This window comes from Rhipicephalus sanguineus, chromosome 5 (assembly GCF_013339695.2).
Source record: "Rhipicephalus sanguineus isolate Rsan-2018 chromosome 5, BIME_Rsan_1.4, whole genome shotgun sequence".
In the NCBI taxonomy this organism is placed as follows: Eukaryota; Metazoa; Arthropoda; class Arachnida; order Ixodida; family Ixodidae; genus Rhipicephalus; species Rhipicephalus sanguineus.
Window position 1 is genome coordinate 176,748,558 of NC_051180.1, and position 13,546 is coordinate 176,762,103.

Sequence of the window (13,546 nt, forward strand, 5' to 3'; positions counted from 1 at the left end):
TTTCATTATGGGGGTTGTTTTTCTGGCGTTGTTTTTCTAAGTTCTATACGCGTACGTCCGCGCGCCTCATACCGTGCCGGTGTTTTGTCCTATTTGTGCTCTTCCGTTCGTCCACTTTCTCTCTTTCTGTCATAGCAGGCCGAGTCCTCGATTCGACAAAATTGTTCGTGCAATGTAGTATCACTGTTATGTATTGACATATAGTAAGTATCGACGCCAGACACCGATTAGAGAAAGCACATGTTACGCGAATGGTTTGTTAGTATCATTTAGTATCAGTGTGGGGCAGCGAACTTGATGCGCGCCTATCTTCTGGGGCTTCTTATACTTCTGTCTTTTTTCGTCAGTATATCGATGCGAGCCAATGGTAACGATGAGCCTGACGATAAAAGGTGGTACGCTTACAGAACATTCAGAAATAAAGTTGCCTCGATCGCAAAGAAAGTCACAGCGCAGTTCAGCCAAACGGCGCTTTTAGTTTTCATATAATGCGGACTATAATATAGGCTATACGGGTCACTTAGCTCAAAGAAATAGCGGTCTCAAGCAAGGACAGCGCGGTAGTATTGGAGGCCACAATTTCATGTGCTTCGTATTGTACTTCTTCACTCCTTTGTATTATTTCGCGCCCTTTTATGTACAGTTACAACCGCTAGCAATGCCGTCGTATAGTTAATGAGCGGACATTACGGCGGCAGTCTGTGCTGTAAGATAATGCTGCTGTCGAATATACAACGGAATAACGTTCAGCAAAGCTTCAATTTGGGCTAGTTGGTACGGCATAGCAATGTAGATGCGCTGAGTGAAGCACCACTAGTCCTGTCCCTTGTTACGTTTCTCGTCTGTGCTTCACTCAGCGCATCTACATTGCTACAACGGAAAGAGTCGCTGAAGTCACTCTGTTCCTCTTTGCTTTCCCATGTTGTTGATCGAATTTTCACAGCTAGTGGTTAGCTGTGCGGATAACGGCGTATTACTGATCACCATGAGGGACCTTCGCCATTACATTAGAGTTATAGGGTGGCTCGCACGTCGAGGTTATTGTTACCGTTGTTGCGTCATCCTTGCAATAATATGACAAGAATGGCAAAAAACTCCCGTTTACCGTGCGGCGAAGTACCATGGTTCCGATGTGCTGGTTCTTAATTTCGAGGCAAGTCTTTAGCGTAAAAAGAACAAAAGGACACAGCACATAAGGATGCATGCGACGCTGCCTGTGTGGGCTGTCCTTGTGTGTCCTTGTGCTTGAGCTTAAAACTCGCGTTGGTCTGCATGGCGAAAGAGAGGTTACGCTTTATTTGCTATGAGAGTCTGGTCTTATCGAGGGCTCTTGTGGTTTGGGGCCTAGTACGGGGTTCCTGTGGCTTCGTGCCGTGCTGGTCCTGTCGATCAGCCGTAGCTGGCTCGCTGACCGTACCTGCTGGACGGTGCTGCATCACACAGTGTGACTTTGTCCATGACTGGTAGGGTATGTCACATGTGATGCGATATTTCGAGAGCTTCAGTATGGGAGAGATAAACATGGTTCACGTTTTTATACATTCACCAAGGGGTCTGAAGGTGAAATGAGGGGAAAGAAACAGTTCAGGCGCACCGAATGCAGTTGGCCACAAAAATAAATGACAAATAATGGTAAATAAGGACTTGCATCAATGGTCGCAGAACACTTAAACTTATTTTTTTTCTTCCCAAATACGAATTATTATTACATCTTTTGACCTTAATAACGGTGCCCGTTGACAGCTGGACAGACGCGGTACCGCTACTCTGTGAACTGACCCAGTGTTCGCCAGAACTCTGTGCTCATGAAAAAAAAAAAATCCAGTAATGTAAAGGAGTGAAATGTACTCATTGGCGATCTGCGTTGTAGCCTGTCTGCATCGTTTTGTCGCGAAGGTCACTTGTTAATGTATTGATTATTTCGTACTTTTCGCTCATGTTTCGCATTACCTGCTTGGACGCTGTCTGTACATCGGCACATGAAAGGACGGGAATTACGTATTAGAAAAGAGCGAAGAAGTGAAATATTAGGCTAATTAAAAGTGTGCCCTTCCACTACTATACTCTCTGTCCTTTCTTGGTGTCTGCAGTATGTTAATAACTAAATAAACCAGTAAAGACTAAGGTATTGCGCAATATACTTCATTACTGTCTCTTCAAAAACCGCATAATTAAGGCTTTAAGACCCTGTCAAACCGCACGTTTCGCCGCGGCAGCCTAGCTCAAGAGTGCGCTTTTTTTTTTACGATGTCAGATTTATTCTGCAGCGACAACACTTAAATGAAACTCCCGCGGTTACTTCGGTCTTTCTAGCGGTTCCATACTTTCCCAAGAAAAACGGAGGGACCTCGGAAAATACACGTTGGCACATTTTTCGCTTCGAACCGTTTTCCTTATACTTCGCAAGATCCTCCGCAGTTCCGTCGATGCGGCGGTCTTGCTCACCAACTAATGATGAACTGCTCACCGACAAAAAGTATAAAATAAGCTAAGAAGAAGAAGGAGCGCTGATCTTCTTTCGATCACGCTGCGACACGAGCAGTCTCTATTGAATTTTTTGGTAGATCGATCGAAAACCATGTCAGGAATTCTCCGCCTCTGATTAAAAATTCGCCACGATGGCCCAGAAAGCAAATTGACGCAAGATGGGGAGCAAGTTCGCTAGATAAAACTGTTACCCGATCAAGACGTAGTCGAGGAGCGAAAAAAAATATATATAAAATCCGGCAAAATGGACTAAAGTATGGACCTCTTAGCGGTGACGTCCGTGGTGCCTTTGAAGAGTGAACATATGCAAATACGTAGTGTGGATGCTTTTTAGTAGTATATTTTTTGTCCATAGATGAACAAATTTGCGGTGGATAAAGCTACCGCAGCGCCTTCAGAACGCTTACCGTTTTTATGTAGTACCTCAACCCATTGAGTTTCGCTTACACTGTCGGGTAAGGCACGCAGGTTACACAGCACGCTTAGAAGCAGCGTAGTCGATAGTAGATGTATGGATAAGTAGTAAAAACGTACGCGCAGGTTGTATACAAATGCGTACGTAGACGCTTCCTTTGGGCGGCGCTTTTGTATGCGTATTACTATGCTATTGCCTTTGTTTGCGCTCTACTTATTTCCTGTACATCAAAGGCCGCATACAAGATTTTTATCCCTTCACGCATGCGTACGATGGGTGAGCTTTCCTCCCCTTCGCAGCAGCATCTCGTTCCTGATTGGCTGACACGAGATTTGCCTTCGCTGTAGGGCGTTGAGTTGGCGAGACGAAGCTCGTGCGCTCGTTAACGCGACGCCATGGTGGAGGCGAACACATTTCAATATCGCCGCCTCGTTCGAAACGTCTTGAAGCGTGGAGGAAGAGTATGAATGAATGAATGAATGAATGAATCCTCTAGGTCCCAGTCATTTAGGAAGTACAACTCAGACAGAAAGCTGCAGAAAGATATAGCTTGCGGATACCTGGATCCCTGAGGACAAGTCCAATCTTACCATATGCAGGAACTTTAGTGTGCAGCGGCGAAATACTGTATCAGCTATGAAGGGCACAACACGAATATGAAACAAAATCGCCCACGAGACACATTTGAACGAATTGATCATTTAAGCAGAACAGTGTTAATGTATGCTTTCATGACGATCGTATTTAGCTAAGTATACTCTAGGAATTCTAATCTGAAACCATGTGCTTTGAAGTCGCTCTATCTTCTGTTAACTCGAAGACAGCACGGGCGCCCAGTGTTTTCGTTACGTCTCGCAGAATCCCACAAATATTCGTCGCACACAATCGACACGATCCTTCCATGCAAGCCGGGTCCATCTGGGTGTGCGCCTATTTCTGCCTCGGTCAGACTTGCTGAAGAGTGTCACGAGCTTGCGAAGATCTTTACAACGCATGAACAAGAGCGGCAGAAAAGCATTCGCGGTGACACCACCACTTCTGAGCCCACGTTCCTCCCTGGAGCGCTCGTACGGCTCTCGGTCCCTACCACTGCAACTGACCTCTCTTCAAAACTGCTGCCAAAATACGAGGGCCCCTATCGTGTCGTCGAACGCACATCTCCGGTTAACTACCTAATCGAACCCATCGAACCTTCTTCGGACATATGCGCCGTTGAGGGCGCGACATTGTCGACGTGGAGCGTCTCAAGGCCTACCAGGACCCGCTCATAATGGCAGACTGTTTATGTCGCCGGGCGGCTCTCTTTTCGTACCCGGGGTAATTGTAGCGAAGCCTTGGAACCTTCTAATGGGTCTCCATCTCCAGCGCCTTCTAGTGGGTCGTCCTCTTCGGCTCCTTTCTGAAAGAACGCCGCTCGTGCTGGGAGTCCGTGCTCTGCCCTGACCGTCGCCATTACGCATCGTCGCCGAGTGCTGTCAAATAAACACCTTTACAACTTAATAAATAATAAATAAATAAATAAATAAATAAATAAATAAATAAATAAATAAATAAATAAATAAATGCATGAACTGCATGGTGCATGAACCGCATCATCGTCGATGCCTGTATTATTTCTTTCGTTTACGTTAACGCGTCTCTGAAGTAGTCGCTTTGGTTTTAGACGCTGTCTCTCGCGCTGTCTTTTCGTACTGTCCGTGTCGCACTGCGTCCATCTTTTTACGACGGCAGCCGTCGCGACAGGAAGAAATCCGACGCTCATTTTCCCGCTCGTTTTGGGGAGAGGGGCGCAACGTCGTCCTCCCTTTCGTCCATTTTGCCTCCTTTTTTCGCCTTATCTCGTTTTCGCCCTAATTGATCGTAAATCCGGGCAGCCGATAAAAAAAAAAAACGAGGCGGAAGGGGCTGCCTTGGGATCGGGGCTGTTGAAGATGTGAAGGAGAGAAGCCGCGGGAAGACGTGGAAGAAATACAGAAACGTGTCAACTCGCGGATGGAACCCATAAAAGGGACCGCTCGAAGCCGGTGCGACCATATAGAAACTGTGGTAGGGAAAGCTCGAGCAACCTCCTAAACGGCAGGAAAGGATGACTGGGAATAAAAGCGGGTGCTGGAAGGAGGAGGAGGAGGAAATATCGTCGTTGCGCATCTTCCTTCCCGTTCTTCTTTCTGTTCTCTTCAGTTTTTATGATCGCTACGTATATATATATATATATATATATATATTATATATATATATATATATATATATATATATATATATATATATATATATATATATATATATATATATATATATATATATATTTGTACACAGCCTTCAATGTGCCGATTCTGGTAATGACTGGCTTGGCGTGCGGAGATAAAAAAGAAAGGAACGCCGTGAAACACTGGGTGGCCGGATGGAAATGTGCGATGAAAACGATTGAAAGAAATGTGGCGCGGCCGTAAGTTGGACGTGCGGATGTAGGGCATAGATTACGATCGATGCGTGGCCGTTATGAGCGACACGTCGTAAAATAGGGAAGCCCCGCTCAAAGCGCGTACCCGTATGTACGGCGCAGAGAAGAAATCAAGTGGCAAGTAAAGCGCTCTCAAAAACTCGGCAACCTCGTGCTTACAATTGGATTAAAAAAAATTAATCTAAGAGCGTTGCCTCGCAGTATATTTCGTTGTTTATCTGCGACGCGGCAGCGGGAAATGTGGCAAGCATATCGCTTTCGATGCGTGTAGCGTTCCCGCCTGCGGTTTATCGTCGCATTCGTGCAACCTGTGGCGCTGCGTACGGCGGCGCAACAGAAATAGCGCGCGATCCTCTCCCTGTCTATTCTCTGTCCATGCAAGTAACATATGGTACACGCCGACGCGCATGTACGTAAATGCCGACTCGTATCGGCGTCGTGTTCGAAACGACCGTCGATTTCTCGCGCATATTTGGTTCCCCACGTCCTCTCGCGGTCGATTCCAGGCTTTCTTTCGTCGCCGCTTTCTTTTTTCTGGTTTGTTTGTTTTTTATAAATTATTCTCCATCTTCTCTCGATTCTTTCTTTTCGTTCCTTCGTACGGAACCCAGGCGAAGCACGCGGCTGCGACATCGCGAGATAGCGACGGCGAATCGCCACGGCTCATTTGCCTCGTGCCGGCGTGGAGGGCTCCGTCGGCACCGTGAGGGAACGACGCCTTTCGATACATCGTCGCTCTGTTCGAAGCGCCAAGAGAAAAACGCGGCGCGCATATGTGGCCGCCGCCGCCTCGCAAGTAGCGAGACAGGGAATCATTTCTCCATCTGCGACGACGTGCAATGGAAATAGATAGTCGCTCCGCACGGCCCCCACCGTCGCGTTCCTCTGGCCTGCCTGCTTCTACCTTCACTCAGGCCTCTCTCTATCTCACTCACTCTCTCTCACTCTCTCTCGAGCAGACTCCATCCCAAAGCCTTCGCCTCTCTCACTGCCCCCCTATGTGCCCACGGCCTCTTGCGTGTCTTTCTTATTCTTCCATGCGAATACCCCCTCCCCTATCATAATGATTATTTCGCCCTCCCATTTTTGGACGACTTTGAAATGCGCGCGTCGTCGTTCGAAAGCGATTTGATGTCGCCCTGCGCGGCGTCTTGCAAGACTTTCGTCGTTAATGCAGCGCCGCTTCAGCTCCTTGCGCGCCCCTACGGCGCGTGAGCTATTCTAATTGCAACTCCGCGAATAAAAAATAAACGGAAAAATGAATACGAGAAAGTCGTCATTTCTGTCTTCGGAAGCGGGCTCTTAATGTGCCTGCTTTTAAGAAGGCGCGCCGGGGTTCATCTGCAGAATGCTAGACTTCGCGTTTGCTTGCTTTTTTTTTCTTTCTTTCGACTCCCCCCGCCATCGCTTTACTCATTTATTTTTTTGGTGCTCGTTCCTCTCTAGTTCCGCGCGTTGCGACAAATAATGCGAATGTGCTGCGGTATCGCCGTCACGCGAGACAAGAAAAGAGAGAAAGGCAAGGAAGTCTAATCGAAGCTTGAAAAGCCGTTACATAGGACGTCGAGCGGGTTTTACCACAGCTCTATATTTATTCCGCTTTTTTTTTCGTTCCTGCATCTTCTAGAAAATTAGGATCGTGAAAACAGAAGGAAAAACTGAGGGAGGCAGTTTTCTGAAACAACCGAAAGTAAAATCCGATCTTCATCAGTGAACAGGATTTTTCTCTTTAATGCGTGGCGTTCAAAGAACTCCGACGGTGGTGGCTTTTGCGCGTCACTCCTTCGTGCGAATGTGAATTCATGAGTGAACAGGGTGTCCTGACTGATATTTCGCTTCATGCAGTTAGACTTAACTAGTCTGGAACAACGTGGAAACATTAGAGTGCGCGGGGAGTTTCTTCGGGATCAAGTTTCCCATCAAGTCGCACGAGGAATTGAGTGGCCGCTTTCTGCTCGTTGTCTCTTTTACTTATGACGAGTCAGGTTAACTGAGTGTTTCCGCTTTCCCATTCATCTAGCGCCTAGTAGGTGGCGGAAGAAATGCGACCTCGTGGCGCCCTCTGTGCCCTTCATATTAAATATTTCTCTGTCTCGTTAAGCGAGGAAAAAAAATCGCCAGGTTTGCTCGAAACACGCAGCACAGTCACAGCGAAAGCGGGAAGAGCGGCCTTTCTAGAGCCCATAATCGATTTTCCTGGGGCAACAAATGCAAGCACACATGCAAGGTACCCACTACACCATAAATAATTGTAACTTTCACGAAGTAGGGAAGCACCCATGACTATGCCATTATTCGTCATTATGCGGATAATCGAGGTACCCGCTACCCATCTGTGAGTCATTATGTGCACTTTGTTGTGCCGTGGCTGATTACGATGAAGAATTATGGCTGAACCTTTTGTAATGGGTTGGAAGCTATGAACGACCCGGTCACTCGTTGCGCAATCCACATTGTGTGACGCCTGGTCGTTGTTTTACTCTTCTATCACATATGTTAACACGATTGCTTGCCCGACATAAGACCTGTATAGGGGATTTTTGCGAGAAGTTTCAAGCACCAGCGTGGCCCTGTGGTAGAATACTTGACTGCCATGCAGCGGGGCCGGGCTTCAAATCTCATCCGTTCCTAGAATTTGTTTCTATCTTCAGTTTTTCTTCGGGTACGGGCAGCGGCGGCGGCAGCGGACAACTACGGCGCCAAAATCGGCTCTTGTAATCTCATAACAGCTTTCGCTATAATATATGTAAGGGCCCCAAACACCACCACAGTCACCAAAGCCGTGGCCGATTTCCACAGACTAATGCAGAACTAACCACTGCTTCAAGTATGCATTTCATGCGTATGGCTCTCCATCTAAAGGACATTTACGAAGAACTTGACGTCAGACCAGACTGGCATCCCATCTTGATGAGGTATTCATCCTTACCAGCCTCCCTGTGTGACAAGCTTTGAAGAACTTTTCCTGTTACTCTGGACTTGCACAGTATATATGCATGCGAGCCTTTGAATGCTTCTGCAGTGCTTGTGCGATTATTGTCGCTAAGTGAATGCATCACTACGTCACAGCGTTTGTGATCATTTCAAATACGCATTATAATAAATACCATGAAAAAAAGAAAAAAAAAGCCGTGGCCGAGTGCACAGAGTGGCTGCTTACCAATGGTTACGTAGGTGGTGGGTGGAAGCAAAGAATAACACGCACCACCGGTGGGATCCGTCGACCAGGTTGATGAATTTTATTCTCGTTTCATTTTTTTTTTCTTATTACGCGCGATAGTGGTTACGGACACCGGCGGCGGCGGACAATTACCCCACTGCCGTTGTGATCTGATAACAGCTTTCGGTTTAAAAAAGCATCTCGTGTGCCGTGAACTGTCGCCTCAGGAATGTCTAGATAGAAAGTCGAGTCATCGATGAAGGGAGGTGGGAAGTCGACTGGGGCTACGTGACTGCTGTTGGATATACACGAAATAGGTCTTAATAGAATATAATTGTTGGGTTTTAACGTCCCAAAACCACGATATGATTATGAGAGACGCCGCAGTGGAGGGCTCCGGAAATATCGACCACATGAGGTTCTTTAACGTGCACCTAAATCTAAGTACACGGGAATCTAGCATTTTCGCCTCCATCGAAAATGCGGTCGCCGCGGCCGGGATTCTATCCCGCGACCTGCGGGTCAGCACTCGAGCACCTTAATTACTAGACCATAAAATAGGTCTTGGCCTTTGCAGGTGAACATCCACTATGATGGTGACGATGAGAGTGACGATGTCCGACATGGAGAAATACGTGTCAGTGGGTGTGTTCCAAACTTAGCGCCATCAGAAAAATAGACAGCTAAGCGGACAGTGGCCACCCAATGTGTCGTTCCAATTCTCACGTAGCCGGCATAATAGACATATTCAAGAAGACAGCATCGGAGACAGGTTACGAGGAAGGCTACTTTGCTGTTCAAACAAGATGGCGGCTGAGCGCAATGCTTAAGTTTCTCCGGTATGATCGTTTGCCGACAAGTAGACGCTTTCTCGCGCGCTTAATGTAAGCTACGTTCTGTTTTTCGTAAATTCTAGCACGATAAAAGTTGAGCAAATAATGATTCTGTTTGTTTTCTTTAGCTTTCTCTCGTCGACGTAAGGTGGCGTCACGTCGCGCAGACGCCATTTAAACGCGTCGCATTTCTCGGAGTACTGGGGCTCGATTCTCTCTTCTTAGCTGGCAGCGTAGACTGTCTACGATGTTGGCCAGAACTGGAACGCACCCAGAATTATACGTTCTTCTGTGTGGTAGTTTTGCACTTTTCAACAAATGTTACGCGATTTTATCTCTCAACGAAAGGCTTGCTTTTGTTTATTGGAAGCTTCTCGAATGTTATCGACGATATCAATGAGATCGCCTGCGCGATGCGAATAGCTATGCACATTCTAGAGCTTACGCGAGCGCCGGTGACTACGCTGTAATGTACGATGGGCAGTACGTAAGGGCGGTCACGCCGCACACCACCACCGGATTGAACTCCGCTATAAAATGCTTCACATCTCAAAGCCGACGTGTTTCTGGTGTGCGCCTAAGTTTCATAATCCACAGAAATTCGTGCTTGTGTGCGCAAACAACTGAACCGAAAGGCATTCATGGGAGCTGGCTTCTCCGCATATAGCGTCCCAGTGCGGAGAAGCCCTATTCTGCGGGCTGTTCCTTTTACAGATTATGGCGTCACTGGAGCCTAACAGTCTAGGCGTGTGAAATGCCCAGTAGTGATGATGGTTGATGATGATTACTACTACTACACTACTACTACTACTACTACTACTACTACTACTACTACTACTACTACTTGTTGTTGTTGTTTTAGCAGTCAAAAGCCCCGTTCCTAACTTTGCCACCCCTTATAGGGTTAATGATAGTGGACGTAGGCACGGCTGTTCGGAGACGACTCCGAAGATTGCTGGAAACACTAGCGCTGCGGAGATGTAATAATGATGATAATGGCAATAATATGTGAGCCTATTGGGAGGGAGTCTTGGAGTAAGCTCTCAGCTGAACACCCATGGAAGGCTTTCTTTAATGAGAATTATTAATACGAAAGCCTTAGATGCCTCATCAAACGCGAAAAGTGACCGTCGGCGTGAACACAAAGGGGTGCAAAAAATCATTATGTGAGGACGTCATCATGTAACGTCATCATGTCGTCACAGATCACTAAAGTTTCTGACGTCACGTGATCACGTCATCACATGACATCATCGCCTGTTCAAAGCTCGGCCGATCCCGGAGGCACTGCAAAATCACGTGAGGTGCAGAAAGCCTGCAAGGCCTCCCATCCCGGAGGCAGCGCAAAACCATGTTAGACGTAGAAAGGTCTCGACGGGTGAGGCGGTATCAAGCGGTATGCAGCCAACTGAGAAGAAAAAGAAGAAGGTGGCTTTCGCCTTCGAGTCGTCTTAGGCGAATGCATAAGGGACCTCGTGAGTTTTCTTTGGCTAATCCCAGGCACAATGCTTAGATAGCCCGGTGTTTTTTTGTTTTTATTTTTGCTTTTCTTCATAAAATTACAATATGCATGTCCGACGCGAGAGACCCAAACTCAAACTACCGAACCACAGCAGCCAATGCTCTAATCGTTATCTTATGCCATGGTCGTCATTTCTTTTCTTGGTATCTGTAACTGTGCGCAGTGACACGATGAACTAGAATCACCTGATAAATCACCTGTTGACACTCATAGGGATGAATTCAAGAAGCAACTTCGCAATTGCGGCATATGGAAACTTGTGGCAATGCCTGTACCAGACGCTAGTACACACTCACTACAACACCCGCTGTTCTAGCGAAAAGTATACTTTTCTATGGAAAGTTGGTAATAATAATTGTTGGGGTTTAACGGCCCAAAACCACGATATGATTATGAGAGTGGAGGGCTCCGGAAATTTCGACCACCTGGGGTTCTTTAACGTGCACCTAAATATGAGCACAGGGTCTCAATGGAAAGTTGGTAGGGAGAGGCATCTCACACCCATCATAAACACATTGCCGTCATAATGTACCGTTTGGTGTACTATTTTTAATGTGTGCAGCATTTCCTTAGCTACCACCGGCGGTTTCAACGACATTTCGAAGCGCGAGTTTTGTCACATACGCGTGAGTGAGCGCAGCACACGGAAATGTTTCCACGGCTGTATTTGAGCTCTGGCCATCCAGTGCCGAAGCCCAGTGCCCTAATCACTACGTTACAGGCCTCAACAGACGTAATAGTAAGCCTTTGTAAATGACCCGCGTGCGTGAAAGCGCGTTGAGATGGCCGGCGTGTTTTCCACAACGCTGACGTAGTAGCCTCGAATCGTTCAGATAAATACGTTCAGAAATACTACATGCTGCTACAATGCAGTAGCATGTAAATCACGCTGGCCCCGGTGGAATAAGGAACAAAAAAAAAAAAAGAGTGCGACGCACTTTCTACTTGCGCAGTATATTTTCTAACCTTTCGGCTGGTGAACCAGCCTCTCTCAAAGTCAAATTCGCAAGAGGGACTTCGATTCTTCCATTTGACCCGACCGCCTTTCTCCACTAATTAAAACGTCAATTTAATTTTCTTAATTACTTCCGTAATTGCCGAATTATCGACAGGCGACTGCCGACGTGTCCGAACGCGTCGGCGCAAGCGAGCGCCTAATGAGAGGAGAGTAGCGAAGGAAGGACAGGAAGGCGCGATACGAGCGCCACTTCGAGAGCACAGCGAGAAGCACACGTCACGCTACGCGCCTACTACTTGTGTCTGCTGCTCAAGCCTCGTCTTCATCGCTCTATTTGCAGCGAAGTTATGGGCGTTCTATGATCTTATTAGACCCTTAACTAATCCTAATTAAGTATTACACAAAGTACTCCTTCCCAGCACAACACTTGGTTGCTACGTACCCACCAAACGTCACTTTCCTATGTTGACGTACGGCGGACCTATATAGGGCACTTTCCTGTGCTTTCAGGGTGCAAGTGGGACTTTTTAATTAGGTTTTAATTAACTATTCACGGGGCTAACTACACTTTTTCTTCACTCGTTCTTCATTAACCTATCTATCCTACAACCACTAACTGCACTCATTGCTACCTTTTTTTATGAGGGTATTTTTATTTATCTATCAGACCTTCGTTACACCTTTTGTGGCGCTATTTTGGGGTCGCGAGAGGTCAACCTCTCCGCCATACATATGTCGCTAGCCAAGCAAGCAAGCAAGCTATCCAAGCCAACGCCAAAGACGAGAAGGAAGCAGACACGAGCGCTCTCGTGTCGCACGAGACGAAGCTGACAGTCCTCGGCCAGAAGCACCATGCTCGTTCGAGCCCGCGAGTCCCGCTCCAGCGCCGCCAGGGCCGAAGACGTCGTCATAGAAGAGGCGCCCGTTTCTCACGGAGTTCGCGCGAAGCCCGAGTGTCGCTCGGCCACCCAGGGCCACATCCCTGCGGCGGCCACCGAAAGCGTTCGCGCTGCGACTGAGGTGCGGCGGCCCGAGGTCGTCGCGGCGGCGGCGGCGTCCGACGGCGTCGGCCCCGGGTCTCCGGCCACGGGTCTCCTGCTGGTGCCGGGCTCGCAACGTTGGGAGGGTCTCCGCTACCTCGTCTACTGGGGCCTCGTCTCGGGCCTGCTGGTGCTCGTGCTAGGCCTGGTGGGCTTCATCAGCCTGCCCGCCGTACGCTGGGCGCCTTGGGAGTGGGGCTTCGGAGGCGCCGCTGCCGGATCAGCGTCCGACCCCGACGCCGGCGAAGAGCCCGCGGCCAGAGGCATCGGTCGCGGCGGCCCGTTGGCGCAGCCAGCACGCAGGGCGCCTCCGAGGAGGCTCAAGCTGCAGGACGCGCCGAGGGTACGCCCCATCCTTGGGGTTCGCCACGTGTCGGACAAGGGCTTGGGCGTAGTGAGGGGCGCGGTTATGAGGAATGTTGGGAGTCGATGTCGTTTAAACGCGCGTAATACAGCGGCTGGTCTTGATATTCCTCACAGCTGATTGTTGTAATCTTACACCATTTTTTAGGATTACACAACAAATGCCAATCGATAGTGCCCTATGGCCAATTTCTGGTATTGGGCTGAACGGGGCGCTGTGTAGACGAAACGAGAAAGTGATTACGTGGAGAAACGACACCCGCATGATCCAAGACGTCGTGCAACGCTTCCTAGTGGTAATTCATTA

General features: G+C 48.1%; 2 protein-coding genes across 2 annotated transcripts in view; both read left to right on the top strand.

The window, feature by feature from the left end:
- Window positions 1–13,546, top strand: part of LOC119394463 (LHFPL tetraspan subfamily member 2a protein-like) — a 116,687-nt gene that overhangs the window by 66,962 nt on the left and 36,179 nt on the right. The window lies entirely within an intron of this gene.
- The window catches only part of LOC119395114 (phosphate-regulating neutral endopeptidase PHEX), a 15,906-nt gene continuing 15,048 nt past the window's right edge, over window positions 12,689–13,546 (top strand). Inside the window, exon 1 of the mRNA XM_037662403.1 lies at window positions 12,689–13,219. Coding sequence (XP_037518331.1) covers window positions 12,689–13,219 — 531 coding nt within the window. The remainder of the gene's footprint in view (window positions 13,220–13,546) is intronic.